Source organism: Balearica regulorum, chromosome 5 (assembly GCF_011004875.1).
Source record: "Balearica regulorum gibbericeps isolate bBalReg1 chromosome 5, bBalReg1.pri, whole genome shotgun sequence".
NCBI lineage: Eukaryota > Metazoa > Chordata > Aves > Gruiformes > Gruidae > Balearica > Balearica regulorum.
In genome coordinates, this window is record NC_046188.1 from 66311885 (window position 1) to 66329736 (window position 17852).

A 17852-nucleotide genomic window follows, 5' to 3' on the forward strand; every position below is an offset into this window, starting at 1 on the left:
ATATGATACCACATAATGTTAATGTCACCTCCCAAGCCACAACGCAGTGAAATTAGAACAGCTGCAATGAAATCACTACAGAGGAGGAGGGGGAAATTGAACAAAATTCAGCTTATTTTATACAGCAAGAAAAAACCATGAGCTGTGGAAACTCAGTGAATTGCCAGCAGACTTTTACTCTGAAGGCCATATGCAGGACTGGATTTATTGTTTTTCAGTTTAAACTGAAAAAAAGTTTGTGAAAAGTTCTGCACAATAAACAGCTATTTACATACAGGATGTGATGAGTCAAAGGATTAAACATTAAAGGTAAGTTTTATGAAGTGCTCTTATCTTCAGAACCATAACAGAAGCCACACTGTATGATGAAAGATTTTCTTGTTCCTTTGTGTTTTCCAACAGAAGTAAACTTTTATTATTGTTTTTCATTAAAGCATGCTGATAGTGAGGTCTTTGCATGTGGAACTACATTAACCTTAAAAGGCTAATTTTTCCTCATTTCTGTGACAATGGTAAAAACCACCTTTTTCCTCTGCATTTCACAATTTTTTTTTCTCTACGACTTTCAGAAAACACATTTTCTTACCAAACCTACCTTAATGTAACTATGTTCAGAATGGATTTTTTCAACATATTTACGTATCTGTCTTTCTGTAAAGAATTTCCTGACTACATCCGACATCATCAAGTTGAAAGGAGAAGAAACAGCCAGCAGTAAAGACCACTGTATGTGTCTGGAACATACTTGAAAATTACAAGGAAATTAAACATGGGTTTATTTTTCAAATAACTAGCAGCAGAATCCTGAGGTTCCAAGCTTACTCTCTCTCAGGTTGAGAGCTTGATAGCCTTATGTACGTAAGTTAACCAACACTCCTGTGTTGGGAAACAATATTACTCTATAAACCTAAGATAAGTAAGAATGGGATCTCTTGCATTACAAGCTCAAATACTGAGATAACTAACTTGCAGAGCTCTAAATTAAAATACCTAAAAGAGGCCAAATAAATAAATTAATAAATAAAACCCCTGAAGAGTTAGGGGGAGCCTGGATGCCTAGCAAGGGAGCAGAAGCTACCACAGAGTGGTATGGCATATCAGGCGAACAGTTTGCCTGGTCCGTCCAGGATGCATGCTTGGGGCAAGTGAGCACTCAGTTTTCTCTCAAAGCTTTGATTCACCTTTGTGCCATCTCTTCAAAATCTGCCAGCCCAGTAAAAATCATCGTAACTCTTCCCAGCGTTACAAAATGAGCGGGTTTCCTAAATTTGGCTAGTGTTTCATAGCTTATGTGACTTTTTTTTTTTAAAATTAGTGATAATTTGTTAACAACAAATTAAGATAATGTGTTTGGAGCACAGAAGGGAAAGAGTGACTTAGGCAAGTTCCTTCTGAAAGAAAGCCATGAGTGTTTCTAGAGCATTCTATCAGGACAAAAATGGGAAGAGTACCGACAGAGTATTTGTACGTCTGCTGTACACATCAAATAATGTGTCTGGAAGAATCAGCATGAGACAGACTCGAATTCCCTATTTCGGTCCCGGTTTTGCCACTGAACTGCTGCACCATCTGCAACTAACTCTCATGTATGCAACTTTCAGCCCTCACTACAGGTTCTCACCTGTCACGTGCTAAAAAGTCATAGCTGCAAGTGTGCACGCTCTGCTACAACTTGAACGCCTGCGTCCTGCAGACACCGGACTTGCTAGCTACTTGTGTGGTTCCCAGAACGTATCCACGCATATGTGACAGAAATAAATGGGCATTGGTTCAACACTTGTGCCTAAATATCCCCATCTCCCCATCAGTAGTTAAACCTCAGTCAACATGATTAATAGAAATATCTCTATACGTCTCTCTGCAAATGATGAATGCTCTAATTATGTCTCATATATGCAGGACAAGCAGGCAAATGTCAAATAAAAAAATCCAACTTCTCTGTTAAGTGAAATACATGGCTTTTACAGAACACAGAGAATCTCCACTTATCTCCATCATTCATTACAAGCTTCATTTACTTGTTTATTTTCAGGAACTGTCTTCCCTAAACACATCTATGTTCTTTCAAAAATGGAATGCATCATATGATGGTTATCCTACATGTATATTTTCACATGAAGAGCTGCTAACTACTTGAAAAGTAGTTACTGAGAATGAATAATAAAAGCCTCTCAGGTTCTTGTTATTTATTTTACAAATTTGCTGACACTAATTCTCTGACAGAAGTCAGAATCTTTTTATTTTTTCCACCGTACTACAAAAGTGAATATGGAATGTTTAAAAAACCCCACAAATACATGTCAAAAAGCAAAGCAGACTCAAACACAATTCTTCAGAGATCTTACAAGATCAAAATGATGCCATAAGGTCCAGCAGGATAAAGCTATGTGAATAAGAGCGAACAGAAATAACAGCAAAAACATAGGTAAGCTAAAATAATACCACACAACAGAATTCCCATGCACAAGTACTTCACATACACTGGAAGAAAGGAGAAATACTGAGAGCTCCAAGTTAATCATCTGGACTGCTCTGAACTAAGGTTCCACTTACCAGCACACATCATGAGTATGAAATTGTTTAACCTCACATCTCAAAGGAAACAGTAATCTTACATGTCTTTTAAGTTTAAAGGCTTAGGAATGATGAAGATAAATTCAGAACTACAGCTGAGAATGGTATCTTCCTTGCTTCCACAGGTGTTTTGTATGGTTACTACTTGCTGTTCAGGTGTTTTGCGTATTTCATTCTTACACAGAAAACCAAAACTCTACAAAAAAAAATCCACCCCTATGCTATACCAACATCGTGCCAAATTGTACCTTCAGCTACACGCCTTTGACCTCATTTATTTAAATCACAGCTTCACCATGCATTTGAGAATGTTATACAGCCAACTATGAAATTATTCTATTTAGCAATTAAACACATGGATGAGAGAAATGAGGTTAGAGAGGCATAGAAAGAAATTTTGCAGAAAGCAGTTCTGACGAGTAAAAGGAAACTTCACACGGCTGAAAGGAGTCACCTCTTAGCTAATCGATTCTTCAGTCTGCAGTTCCCCTTGCTAAAGGGCATTCTCCTCTCTACGTTACTCCTAAGAACTACTCTCCATCTAGCACATTTAAAATTTCATTACATGCAGAAAGCACCCCTCACCATATCCCAGGGAACAAAAGCAGCTGTGATTGTTCTGTTGCCTCATGTTTCACCCACGTGCACACAAGTCAGGGATTTGATTTGCTCTTCCAAAATTTAACGCAACATAGACCAGATATGTTGTAATTCTCACAGTTTCTTCAAAAAGCTCTTTCTTTCCCCACTACTACAACTAATGCGCTGCCAACATCTCCAAAATTATTTGGGTCAAGACGTTTAAATTTTTTCCATAGAGCAAAAAAGGAACAGTCTGCTACTAGGTAAATAAAAACACTAAGCAGCGATTTTATTTAAAACAGCAAAAAAGAACAAATACTGGGTGCTATATTATAGCTGATAAAGAGCCTTGTTACAGTCTTCTGATTTCTGAGTAGTCCCTGCAGTACGTATAGAGATCTTCTCACAGTTTTTTGTACAAAAAAAGTTTCTCTATATACAGTATATCTGGTGCCTACCTTTAAAAAGAAATGTGCGCTGAAAGTGCATATATAGGACCATGCAATTTTTTGTTTGTAGAAAACTGACTAAACACCATAAGATTTATAGTTGCAATTTACCAAACAGCTTTATAAAGCAGTCCTGTTCACTTACATACACTAAAAAGTCTCTTTATGGAAGCAGCATCATTTAAGCCCAGTCCATGCATGTCTCTCATTCTTTCATCCTGTCTTTCAACTCTTATAGTATATTTTAACAGCCTGTCAAAAATGCCATCTCCCTTCCATCACCAATGCTATTGGAAAAAGCATCTAAGGGAATATTTTTTACAAAGTAGTTCAAAAACTTACTATGATGGCCAAAAGATTAAATATTGCAGCCTGTCATACAAGGTCATTAAAAAAAAAAAAAAACCAAACCAAAACCCGCAATGCAAAGGCAAGAAGGAATGTGGTATATGTTGATTCATCAATTTAGTTTTTAATAAGTATATCACAGTGACAAATATCAGCAAGCTCTAGAAAACACTGAGAAACAAAAAGGAGAATAATGCCCCATTGCATTTGTTCCTGTGATGGAATAATACATCAAGAGAAGTACCTCAGCTACACTCTTCTAAGAAATAGGTCTCTTCTGTAACATAGGAAAACCATTTCAGTAATGGTTTCCTTTCTGGCCCACAGAAGTACTTCAGGAAGGACTGCCGATCTTCATTTCTATATTCAAGCCTCAGCACACCTTCACACTTACCTTTCTCACAAATGTCAGCAGAATTCCCACTTCCTAAATTAATGCATCTTATAAAGATGTTGTTCTCTAACAACAATTTTAGAAGGCAGGTGCTACTGTCTGAAAAATGGTATTTTAAAACTTGTAATGACAGCATGACCGTGGTGTGCCAAGGCACAACTGCAACCATGAAGTATGCCCATAGATAGGTAATCTGAATGGTCCAGCGGTGCTTGTAATCTTTAATCCATCTTTATGAACGCAAAAAGGGCCCTTGTGATATTCACCATCATGAAACTGAACTTTGCAATGAAATTCATTCATCAACCATTTATTTAATACTATCTTTCCAAGCTGGTTGTTAAAGGGACAGGTCTTTGAACATTTTGTTTACCTTCACAATACGCAGAGTCCCCTTGGACAGAGAGATAACCATTCTTGCATTCACAAGTGGCTTTTGTGTTCCAGTTTTTGCACTCTGAATTTTCACCACATCTGTGTCCCTCGGCACAGAAGTTATGGCCTGAAATACAAGGAACATGCAACCTGGTATTAAAACATGTTTACTTCAGATAGTCAGGTTTAATATTTACATTGACTGTATTAGTCTGGAAAAACTTTGGCATGCCACAGTCCAGAAATTCTCCCTATAAACCTACATGGAGCACACAGGTTTGATCCCTCCATCAATTCATCCTCACTAAAACCATTTTGTTCCAAAAATATATTTGTATGACTAGTTTTAGTCAGGAGAAAGGACAACTTCAAAGCAGGAAGCCATGACAATACATTAGTCTTCTACTGAACCCATGTAGGTTAAAATGCCACCTTATCTCTGATCGCCACGATGTAATACTAACTTACACAATAAGTGTAATATCAAAAAAAAAATTCCTTCACAGTTCTCTTATTATGCATAATCAAGCATGCTTTTAGAAAACCAAAATAAGACGTTGCATAAGAACACAAAACTATACTGGTAGTCAAAATAACCTCATGCACTGCCTTGTAATTCTGTCATCAAAAAACTAGCTGAATTGTTTCTAGAGTTTATAATTAATCCATGCATCGTGTTTTGTAAGGGAGAAATTTTATTACTCTCTCCTTTTTCCTTGACATAAATTCCAAGTAGCTGCTTTGTGAACAGTTTCTTTTGTTCCATACAAAGTCATTTCTAGAAACACGATGAACTTTCCCACTTCCTTCTATAAAGGCACAACTGCCTGAAGTTCTTTCTTCCTGATTATCGATATTTCTCAAAGATGTGTCAAAATCTTTCTCTGCTGAAGTCTAAAGTGAAAGTAATTGCAACTTTATCTCTTTAAAGGCATTAACTCCAAGTACTATAAGAGATAACTAAACACCTTACAGAATTTGACAACAGGAAATCTTTTTTCCCCCTATGGTGTATCTTTGATGGATTTTTCACTATTCATATCCAAGAGTCTATTTGCCTGAGATATATAAACAGCCATTTTGGTAATTCTTATTTTTTCTGGATTTTCTCTCCTGGAAGGAGGGAAACACAAAACCCAGACACACCATCAGCTACTTGTATTCCAACTTGCAGTTATGAGACTACAGGAACAGTTTCTGCCAATTCTGCCTGGTCATAAAGGAGCAAACTAAAAGTTCTATTTCATTTATCCTAAGCTTTGCTAACATCCCCTAAAGGCAGTTAAGAAAAAGATGACTTCTGAGATCTACACGCCAGATTCAGATCTTTGTTCATATCCCTTGCTTTGAGATTCTTTAAGGAACCTCAGAAGACTTTAGCTTATACTAAATATAGTTTTCATCTACAGCAAGCACATTTTCATAGGGCTATCCTGAAGCTGTTGTTCACTGAGGGTTTTTTAATTCGTTTTAACATGCATTTCAGTCATCTACTAATTTAAAAACCAGGTTTCATCATTTTAGTGCACTCCAACTTTATGAGTCTAATCATCTAACATTGGGTTGTGAGGTCATTTTTAAAAAAGTGTAGGAGTTGTTAGCAAGGAGGACATTTTCTCAGTGTCAACGTCCAACTCCACACTTAAACTTCAGATTAATTTTATTAACAACCAAGTTGTTTTCCTTCTGTTCAGCTCATTCTCTCATTGTAATCCAACTTGTGAAAAAGAACCAACTCCATTAATGAAAACTGCAGATATCCCTTCTAGTCCTCATTCATTTCACAGTCTGGTAAAAACCACTCAAGTATTCCAGATACAGACTTGTCAAGCCTGGGCACATTTTGTACCAGTAAAAAAGGGTGCAGTTACACTGCCTTTAGCCATTTATGCAATCACAGTATTTGACTTCTCATTTTTGCCTTTATAATTATAATCGAAACTGAACACTGGAACCCATCTCCCCAAACTTATCCATTCAGCATCTAATTTATACTCCCTAAGCAGGATTACTATTCTGTTGGCATTCTAGCTAATATCCAAGAGGCAACAAGTTTTATAACATTTTCTTTGTCACTGTTTCCCCTAAGACTATGGCATGCTAGTCTATTTCCTGCTTCTTTAGAATAATAATTCTCCTTTGAACTCATACACAGTATTAGTTTACTATTTGATTATTATTGGTAGATACTACTGCTCAGAACTAATGTAACATATCAGTGTGTTAAGCTAGGCACTATAAAAATACCACATTTTCATTTAGTGTGGATTGTTACTCCCGTCTTAGGATATTTTAATTTTATTCATTTATATTTCCCTCTTATCGAAAAGTGTAAAAATTATTTAATCTTTCTCAGCATGTTACAATAGTCCTTATATAACTTTCTGCACAAAAAAAAAAAACACCAACCCCAAAACACAAAAAAAAAAAAACCCAAAAAACCACCCACAACCCACAAAAAAAACCCCCACAAACCAACCTTTGATTCTGGGCTGCCTTTATCCCAGTGAGTCAACATTTTACCCTGTGACCAGTTCATGGCAAATCTAACACAATTAGCCAAAGAGATGTCTTCTCAGGGTTAAATTTCATCACAAGTCCCAAGGCCTAGATTAACCCTTCTTTAACGACACTTTCGCCCAAGTGCATGCCACTGATTAGTTTTCAATATCACATCAGAGCCCTAGGAATTCAAAGTTTATTTGCCACCTCTGAAATTCATCAGTAGATATGATGACTTTTTGTACCACTAGAACTGCCACCTTTTGTTAAAAAATTCTCTGGAATAACTTGTATTGCTTTTGTTCCCTTATTATCAACTCAAATATGAACCGTCTCCATTCAAAATCAGATTTTCTTATGTTTTCAAGCTTGAAAGCTGTTAAAAGAGCATAGAAGAAAAAAAATGTAATGATCCAGTCCTGTAACTTGTGTAATAAGAGGCTCTAAAGAACTCTTCATTAGGAATACACAATGGTAGCACACCTACTACATCTCTAGGTTGCCTCGGCATTTATTATTATAAAAGACCTGTGAAACACTGTTTCCCACCTTTTAAAAATGCTGACTGAAAATTACTCAACTTCAATTTCCCATAGCATTTCAGAAAACTTGTTCAATACCTCCATAAGCGGAAAGTGGAAGCCATTCCTGTTAAGAGCATGTATGGTGCTACGACACTGTATGCTACCAAGCTTTTACAAAACAAATGTAATTTAAGCTAAACCAACAGGGACAAAAAAAAAAAATGCACTTGATGGTATAGAAGAGTAAGGGTTCACTGTGCCTCTGTCAGAGCAGGCATGCCATTGATTGGATCAGAGGCTTTTCCAAGTACTTTTCTTTTGCAATGAAGATGCACGTGTAGCACTTCAAAAGGGCTAAGGGGTGCGTACCAAGGAAGTGTCGTTCTTGCATTTCTTAGACCCTGTCGGCATTCTCCCCAGCTGAGGTTTTGAAGGCAAGAAAGGAATAAAATGCTATTTATCTTAGTTCATATTGGGCCTGAGTGCTTTTCCTGCTCACCTGGCAAATAAAAGCCACCTCATATTTGGACTGGAATGTGAAGAAATAAGCCAGCTGCGTTCTTCTCACATTTACCAATGTTAATTCAACACCTAATTTAGCTAAATATTGGAATGCATTCTTATTCAGTACAACAGTCAGGAATGCGCACAAGGCCACTGGCTGCGACAACCATGCTTATATTCCTGACTAAACAAGGAGGGACCTAAGCGCTGACTTAAACATCAATCTATTCACGGCCAATCTATTCATAGGAGCAACTACTTATACCCAAGCAAGCAGAATGGAAAAGAATGCAAACATCTGATTTTTATTAATTCTTTGGTGTGAAATGGATCATAGGGTTCCTTTAAAATACCTACGCAGATGGCAAAACCACCTGGTGATACTGCAGTGGGATCTCTGAATCTCAGCCACGGGTGGAAGCTAGCAGAGGGCACACATTCCGATTGCCCAGGTGAAAATAACTGAATTACTGAGACTTCGGAATATTCAGCGAAGTCTTATCTGAGACAGTCAGCTCCTCTCTAAATATAAGAAATAGCTTAAAATAGAATCATCGCATCTGAGCAAGCAAGCAATTGGAGAGGATTTGACAGAAGCATACAAAATCTTAAATAGTTCTGATAATCTAAACTAATTTCAGGCCAACACAGATGACAAGGCAAGTGAGCATGAATTAAAATTACAGATAAACACATTCAGAACAGATGTCAGAAGCCATTTTCCCCACACACACCCAGTGATAAATGTGCACAACAGCCCTTCAAAGTCATTCAAGACATTCAAGATACAATTAGATATTACCAACAGGGGAATTAAACATTGAAGAGTGTGTTTGGATTTTTGATGGGCCTGATGACCTCTGTTCCTTCCCCAAACATTTCTGATAACATTAGTCTCTTCCTTTATCAAGGTTGCTGAAATGTTTGCTCCAATTTTTCTTAAGAACATATTTGTATCTTCCCACTTCTTTCTTCTGACTGTAGAATGACCATTAATAAATGTACTAAGACAATTATGAAAGACATCAGATTTCATGCTACCAGACATAAAACTACCACTTCTGCAGCATCGGAAACTGCACAACTGGATAGGGCTTAGTGGTCTCAAGTCATATCATGTGAAATTAAACATTTACTCCATTCCGGGGCACCTAAACATTGCTCTTATTTTACCACGCTTTTCAACATCTTCAGGCTCCAGTTCCCAGAATCTGCTTTTCCAGAGCAGCACGCTAAGCTGTTTTGTGCTGTCATCCAATTTTTTTAAGTACCGAACATATTTGGTAATGTGGCTTAATTATTGATTGAAGAATGCAAGAACTCTTTCAAGACTACAGCTGGAATCAATATATCTTATATCCGTATCTCTTCCTGCCTTTTTTTTTAATGGATAACACTAATGTTGTTCTCATTTTTTTTGAGAGTTTCCTTATAACATCTGTAATGCTTTCTGTACTTCTTACAACATCCCTAGCTGTTCACTTCAAAAAGTGTAAAAACCCTGTTCTTTTGCTGTTCAAGAAGTTACCCTTCAGTAATCCACATTTCACTGTTTCACATTTCAGAAGCTTCTAAAAAGAACACTGACAATGCTTTCCTTAATAGTATTAGCAATGTTCAAAAGGTCCAAGGTAATTTCAACCTCAAAATCTTTACTATTGTTATGATTTAACCCCACAGTAACTACGTAAATGTGTAAAGTAAATCTGAGGGACAACTCACTGAAAGAGTCATAAAATTTGCACTAGTAATTATGCCCTTTCATGATCTGAATCAGTTTTTAAGGAGTCATGAGCAACAAAGCACTTTGAACGGCAGTTTTTACGCCTTCAGAGACTGTGGTCCCAGAACTCAGTGGTCTGACATAAAACAGTAACTTCATAAATTCTTTCAAGCTGCTATATCAAGGCAGACCTTATTACACACCGCTTATTCGTGTGCATTAGAATAATGGTACTGCACAACCTAACAAGCTTATGAAGATTTTTTTTTTCAGATATAAAGTTCTCCTAAATCCTTAGTGACATTATAAACTAAGTTTAGAAATAAACTAAATCATATTTATCAACATCCATTAAATCTTAATAAAACTAAAACCTTGAAATAACTCATACCTCACAGCAATGAATGAGAAACATTCGATTCCTGAAAAAGCAAAACTCAGTTTCACAGCTAGAGAGGGAGAGATGCAAAACATGCTAACTGGAGAACCTTCTCATCTTCTAATCAAAAGAATCAAAACCTCCTTAAAACAAAACAAAGCAATACAAGTAAGGGTGGCAGAAGCACCATTTTTAGATTTAAACGCTGTTCCCCACCGTAAAATGCACACTTCAGCTCACCAGTAGGATCCTCCACTTCCTGCTAACCAGCGTCAGCGGTCAATCTAAATTCATCAGCCAAACTCTATTACAGGACAGCAAATAAAAATTACTTTCTCCAGAAATCAAACAGCTCTTGCTATTATTTCCTCACACTCTTTTAAGGAGAGCATGACTGAAGCTGCTAGAGCCGTTCAGGCTACTCGTACATACTAAAATTGTGAGCATAACAACATAAAAATTCTCTCATGAAACTTTGAATCACTCATTCAAAAGAGAAAAAATCCACTCTTTCAAAATTATACAGTGTCTTTGGCAAGGAGAAAAACAGCTAAAGGGAACAATAAAACACTTTTATGACACTACTTTTTGTATTAGATTTGTCCCTGGGCTATAAAAAATGTAGCAGGCGTGCTATAAGAAAAATGACTGATTCTCAAAAAAAGTAGTAAAAAATATATTTTATTACACAATGATGCTTTGTAAAATTGTAAAATTAACTAAAATTTCTGTAAGCCCAAAAAAGAGAGCTTAATAATGCCGCATTGTCCTGCTGAAAAGTATAACACGGCCACATAGTTTAAGCAGACATTTATATTAAAGTACACAGATGAAGGGCAAAACTAGGTACACTCTACACAACAGTCAAGGATACATCCTATTTACAGATCTGATGAGACTCATTTTTGCATTCAGGTAGACCAAATCACAAAACTAAGCTGTCATTGTACAGCACAGTTCTTCCATACTATGCCTGCCTCACTGTACATCTTGTACAATCATTTTTCTGAAATCTAGAAATTGGCTTTTAGCAATACATTAGCTTTTGGTATACTATAAACTCACATAGCAAACTCAAAGAAGAAAAGGTATTATTTGCTGTCTTTACTTTTCTAACCATTTACAAACAATAATGACTATCTAGGAGTCCCACCAGCTGTGTACATTACAGTATTCAACTCGGTCCTTTGCTGACTCACAATTTCCATCACCATAAGCACCACAGATTTAATTTTTTCCTTGCATACCCTATTTTATTTTAGGCACTTCTTATTCTGAAAGATATTACAGAGATCCCCTAAGAGGGTAGAGTCTTCTACCACAGCATCACGAAGTTCCTGCATTTCTCTATATTTCTCTGTTGATCCCTCACATTTATCCTTTCATTAAATGGAAACTCCTTTGCTGCAGCGAGAAAAGCACAAGTTGCAAGCCTCCTACCCTTGCCCAATTCAGCAAAGGTATTTTATAATTCTACAGAACATGAAATTCAGTGGAAGTTTTCTGTTTCCACAACTAGATACTAAAGAAAGCACAAACCAATGAGAAACAAGAACTTAACAGTCACTAGTATGCATTGACAAGCTTTACATAGAATTACTGTTCTCATTTAACATTTACTGGTAAATGCTTACTAATCATCCTGTTGACTAACTAAAGGCCTAGCTAAGTGCTAATGCAAAGAATTATCTGTGTTATACATATAATGTGAAATTTGCACATGATGTGCAAACGATCCATATGGGCTTCCAATAAATGCCCTGGTTCCTCAGGACTGTATTTACTACAGTATTTCTTCCTCACTGCTCTTGCTTGGAGAATAAAAGCTGAATATAGTCCCTGAAAGAGGTCATTAAAGCAAAATGGAGAAGCACTCGATCCTTTCCCAGTAAAGGACACGCTGGCACAGGACAGGACCAGAAACCATGGCCTGCTTGCCATATCAGAGGGCACCTGTTTGCATGATAAAGCCCATGCTAAACATGGAATTATTAATAAATATCTATTTTTAACACCAGTACTCTACATATGACAAAAATAATATACTACCACTTTGGGTTGCGTGCAACTGAAGCAAAAATGTCGAGCAACATATATTCTACTCTGAGATATAAAAAGCAGTTTAGGAGAGCTAACTTCAATTTATGCCTTTGTAAAGTTGACAAAATTAATCATATCGTTAAGCGTGATTTTCAAAAGAATTTTAAAAAGCAAAGATGAAATACAAAAGGAGGTGGTACTGTTTTAGTAGTCGGCTAAAGCAGAACTCAAGTGGAAGTTTAACGTATCAATTTGAAAGCACCGTATGTCAGAATTCATAGGAAGTGAAAGTACAATTCCTTCCTTTGCTTCTAGAGACCATCACATAAGTATACATATTCATGCTATTTTATAAATAATGAAAACAGTTTTGGGATGAATATCTAAAAAGAGTATCTGTCATTAACAATAATATAGAACTGAATAATTACAGAACTTATCTTTCATCAACTTTGAAGCTTTCAGATTTCTAATGCTTTTAAGTAATGAAGATAATTTTTTCAGTACTGCACTACATCAAACTGGGCCATCTGTTAAGAAGTATCATTAAGACATCGAGCCCTCTGAGGGACAAAGAAGCAACATTTACTGCTTGCTTAAAGAGTTACAGATGTTTCTAGAAACTGTTCAAAAAAATTAATGCGTACATTCTTAGACCATGATCCAGCAAGCAATCTAAAAAAATACTGGCCCCTGCAATCACATCCATATGATTGCAAGTTCAAGGCCTGAGTAAATATTTAACTAGACATGTTTATTAATTAATATTTACTGGCTAAGGGAGAAATTCAGAGAACCTTCACTGGTATCTACGATGACACCAGAGGAATTTATACATAGGCAAGAAAAGTAGTCCAGCAGGCACCGATAACCATCTAAGCCTGGAAATGTCTAATGCTCATTTGGCAAGCCTGTCGCTTGACATTTCTGAGGTGCATCACTAAAGGCTGACATACAAGTCCTGCTCTGAGAGATCAGGCTCCCCTTAAGTTTAGCTGAGACTCAGCACCAAGGGAGAGGTGTGGAACAAAGGTACAATACAGACACGCACAGGGAACAATCATTCTAACATCTTTCACTGAACAGCTCACTGACTACAACACACTAAGACGACAGCTTGTTTGAGTTTCCATCCTTGTGACACCTGCATTTTTCTCCTTTAAGGGGATTTCCTCAACTAAGATTTTAGCTATCGCTTGTTCAGTCTGGTCTGGCACGCAAGCAGGATTCACCAGGGCTGAATGAGAGCAAGCAAGAGGAACTTGCATCTCAACACCCCACTGGAAGGAGGAAAAACGGGGTTCTGGGCTCTAGAGTTATTTTTTCATTTTTATTCTGTAATTGTCCAGATTAACTCATGAGTCCTGAGAGTACTCAAAACTAAATCAACTTCAAAATATCCATCAATCTGGAATCTTAACATCATTGTTGTGATTTTAAAATAGAGAGCTTAAAAACCCATTTCCAAAACCCTGTACATTCAGTGCAGTTGCAAGTTTATTTCTTTTTCAAACATAACTTCTTAAAACCTGGAATTCTTAAGAGATACTGGGCCCTTTCTCCCCCAACTCTTCCTTTTCTCCCTCCTCCTCTCTAATTCAGAGCAATCACAGCTTTGTATCTGGTAAGTCTTCTACCCAAAGGAATATCACAGACTGGTTTTACGAGAAGGCCAGTTATAGACTCAGGTTTACAGAGGTATCTAATATCTCATTAAAAAGTAATTGTTCCTTCCAATGTATCCCCCCGTTGAATCAGCAAGTTCTATTCCTTCCAAGCATGCATAGTCTCTGGCTTACCTCTACAAACACTGCAACATTGGTTCTCTGGAAGAACATGATCTTTTTCTGAGCAGTTCAATGGCGGACAAGTCTCTGTTACTTTTACTAAAACTCCGTTCTGAAAAAACAAACAACATTTTTAAAAATGACATTGATTAACACATGTACAATGACAAGGAACACATAATTTTCAATGTATAACTCTGGTAATTTCTAGTAACAACACTGGTAAACTAGCAGGAAGCGAGTTAAATTAATTCTTTACACCATAACATCAAATCTGAAGTAATCCACTCGGACATTTCTATGCCCAGAGTTGAACGAAAAAAAAAAAAAAAAAAAGAAAAAAGCACATAAGCTCAGAATTCTATAGTAGTTTCTCCAAAAATGTTGTCTCCAAGTATAGTTGTTTTCCTTCCCAGTATTTGAAGGAATTAAAGAATTTCACTCAAGGTTTTTTTTAAAGACAGTCCTTCTGCTTTATGTAAGTTTGAGTTTTACTCCTCTTATTTCATATTCTACATAACTCACTGATAAGTTATTCAACTCAAACACAGCAGATAGAAGACCAACTTTTTTATGTTGGTTTTTATGTTGTTGTCATGTGTTGTTCTGCTGTGTCCAGTTAAAAGGGTCTGTTCTTCAGAATTACTGATCACCTAATTTCCAAAAATTAAGTCCTCCAAAGATAGAGCAAAGCAGAAATCCCATCCCAAGGCATCCATACAGAAATTGCTGTATAAAATGTAAATCAAGGTCAAGATATTTCTACGATTTTGATTTCTGCTAGATTTAGAATAAGACTGTGTGTAGGAGGTCTAGTTGCTGGTAGAAATTTTCTAAAATATTAGACATAGAGCCTTTCTGGAAATGTTTTACACCAAATTTTACTCCACCTTCTTGCCATCCAGGAAATCAGCCTCACCGTATCTCCAGACCAAACAGCCATCCTGCTCTTCAGTTAATTGTTTCTTAACATCTTGTCCCAAAATAGCTTCTGCTTTTCCCTTACCCCTTATATCCTTCCCCATACCACAATTTACTACTTCAGCATCCCTTCTGCAGCTATGCCATCACTGCGAACTGGCAAGTGGAGCAGTGATTAACCACCAGGATTTGTGCTCAGTACGAGATACAATAACTATCCCACGGGACTGTCCACACCTTAGTAATCTCATTTTCCAAAGGGCTGTGAAACTCCACTAAGAAAGCAGGCAACCTGCTATATACCAACTGACCTTTTTAATATGAATCTAGTCCCCACTCCTCCCAAAATATTTTTCATGATGCCTCAGACGGTGGAACGAAAAGATGGAATGAGAATTTCTGCTTTCTTCAAAGAAATAAATTACCTTTTCTAGCTATCATGATTGCAGAGAAAAGCTTAAAAATATGATCCAAACACATCTAGGACTAAGAAAGCAGAGAAAAACTAATATCAAAAAAAAGACAAAATATGTTATTAATGTCACCATTCTCATAATCTAAGGGATCAGATACGTGACTCTGAACAAAATATGTTGAAAATACCTCTATGTCTACCCTGTACGAAGAAACACCCCTGTACAGAGACACCCTTGCTAGACAGAAGCTTGCTTTCATGTCAGAATCAGTAATTAGCCTCACCAGCCATGCCACAGCGATTCAGCTGTGTCACTTCAGGCTCCAGAATTAGCTCTCACAGCATCAAGCTGCCCTGCACGGTTGTGTATGCAGAAACGCCTGCTGAGTCTATAAGGCGCAAACAACGCACAAGGTGCCCGACAGCTAGCAGGTCTTATAATTGAGAAGTGCAGTAGATCTAGGGAATGCAAAACTGACCATTCTACAATCACTGCCAGCGACTGCCCTTGAGGTTGCAATCGTAAGGCTAAGCAGGGCCAAGCCGTTTTTCTCACTTCCCAATTGTCTTCATTGGCAAGCTGCATCAGTTGCTGTCATGAAAAATAATAATAAAAAAAAAAAAGCAGCTCCCTACAGTATCACATACAGCACGCATCAATGGAGCAAGTGCCCACAGAAGAACAGTGAAGTTAATGGAGGTATTAGGTCTCCTTCTGATCTCACTTCTATAAGCAAAAGGGAGGAATCCCCCACAGTTGCCTGTGCAACTGCAGCAGCAAAGGTGAGAAAAGAACCAGACACACTGAGCCGTCATTTACTGTCATGTTATCAAACTACCAGCTGGAAAAGCTCTGGCTATAACTCATCGCCTATTCAAGCTCAGACAAGACAATTGCAGCAAAAAGGGTACAGTATGTCAACATGTGGACAAAAAGCGTTGGTTGACCATAAATCTGGTCAAAAAGATGGCGAGAAATCAAGAAATCGTAGGAGAGTCAAATCGGTGATCAGGATGAGTCAAAAAGCTAAAGACAATCCAAGCTCACGCCTTCTTCAGTGAATCTTAAGGAGATTAAAAAACCCCACCAAACCACAAAACAAACTGAGAATTCAATTAATTTAACAACAGTAAGATTTTATTTCCCTAAAGTTTCCCATTTTCTGCAGAATTTGCATCTTTGGAAAATAAATTGAACATATTTGTAATTAAGTTTTAAAACAATTTAAATATTTCCACATTGATTATTCTTTGACTTAAAATCAATTTGTTATCAACTAGTACAGATCCAATTATAAGAATTATCATCACTAGATTTCAGATTTTAACCACTGAGATAAGTGAGAACAGTTCACACTTCAGAATTATTGCTTCAGGCAGCCTTTTGTTAGCAAAATCACTAACATTTTATACTCAATTCACATATGTAGTCATACAATCTGGACCGAAATAGATGTCAAACAGACATTCTTCTGGAATAAATAGGTCAAGCTCCAACTGTGACATATAATCCACAAAGAATGAGACCTGCAGTCAAACATTTACAACAAGATAATTAAATTTCTTGTAATTACAAAGGTAAGTACATTAAAAAGAATTGGCTATAAGCCTAATCAGTGACATGTAGTGAAAATCCAAACCACAAACAGTTCATCTCAGATGATCAGCTTTGGAAAATAATAGCAAGATTTCAGATAATGTTATTTTGGGTTTTTGTTGTTGTTTGGGGTTTTTTTTTCTCCCCTCTTGTTTTAAGCTGTTATTGATCAGCCTTTCAGGAGAAAGTTCTAAATAGTGTCCTTAGCTGTCACTCTTGGAACCACGTTGTTCCTTATCTTTCTGAAAAACTTTTCAGTTAAGCTTCCTGAAAGTCAATGAAGCCCTGTCCATCTGTCTCATATTTGTATGGCACTCTCTGACTGCCCACTTCCAGCGTATGAATATCTGAAGGGAGGGTGCCAGGACGACACAGCCAGGCTCTTTCCAGCGCTGCCGCCCAGCAACAGGACCAGAGACAATGGGCACAAACTGAAACACAGGAGGTTCCCTCTGAACATCAGGAAACACTTTCTCAGTGTGAGGGAGACCAAGCACCAGCACAGGTTGCCCAGAGAGATTGTGGAGTCTCCATCCTTGGATATATTCAAAAGCTGTCTGGACATGGTCCTGGCTGTAGGTGGCCCTGCTCAAGCAGGGGAGTTGGACAAGATGACCTCCAGAGGTCCCTTACAACAGGAACCATTCTGTCATTCTTAGAAACACCTGTGCACTAATTTTGTCATTTTGTCATTGTAGATTAATCTAGAGAGTGTTTGTGGGCAGGATTCCAGCTGGG

The 17852-nt window shown here is 37.3% G+C and overlaps 1 protein-coding gene across 2 annotated transcripts in view; it reads right to left on the minus strand.

Annotated features, from left to right (window-relative positions):
• NELL1 (neural EGFL like 1) overlaps nucleotides 1-17852 on the minus strand; it is a 291777-nt gene that overhangs the window by 194604 nt on the left and 79321 nt on the right. For both annotated transcript variants that reach the window (XM_075755361.1, XM_075755362.1), the window contains exons 11-12: nucleotides 14194-14293; nucleotides 4721-4849 (exon numbers count right to left, since the gene is read on the minus strand). In XM_075755361.1, the coding sequence (XP_075611476.1) occupies nucleotides 4721-4849; nucleotides 14194-14293 (229 nt within the window). The remainder of the gene's footprint in view (nucleotides 1-4720; nucleotides 4850-14193; nucleotides 14294-17852) is intronic.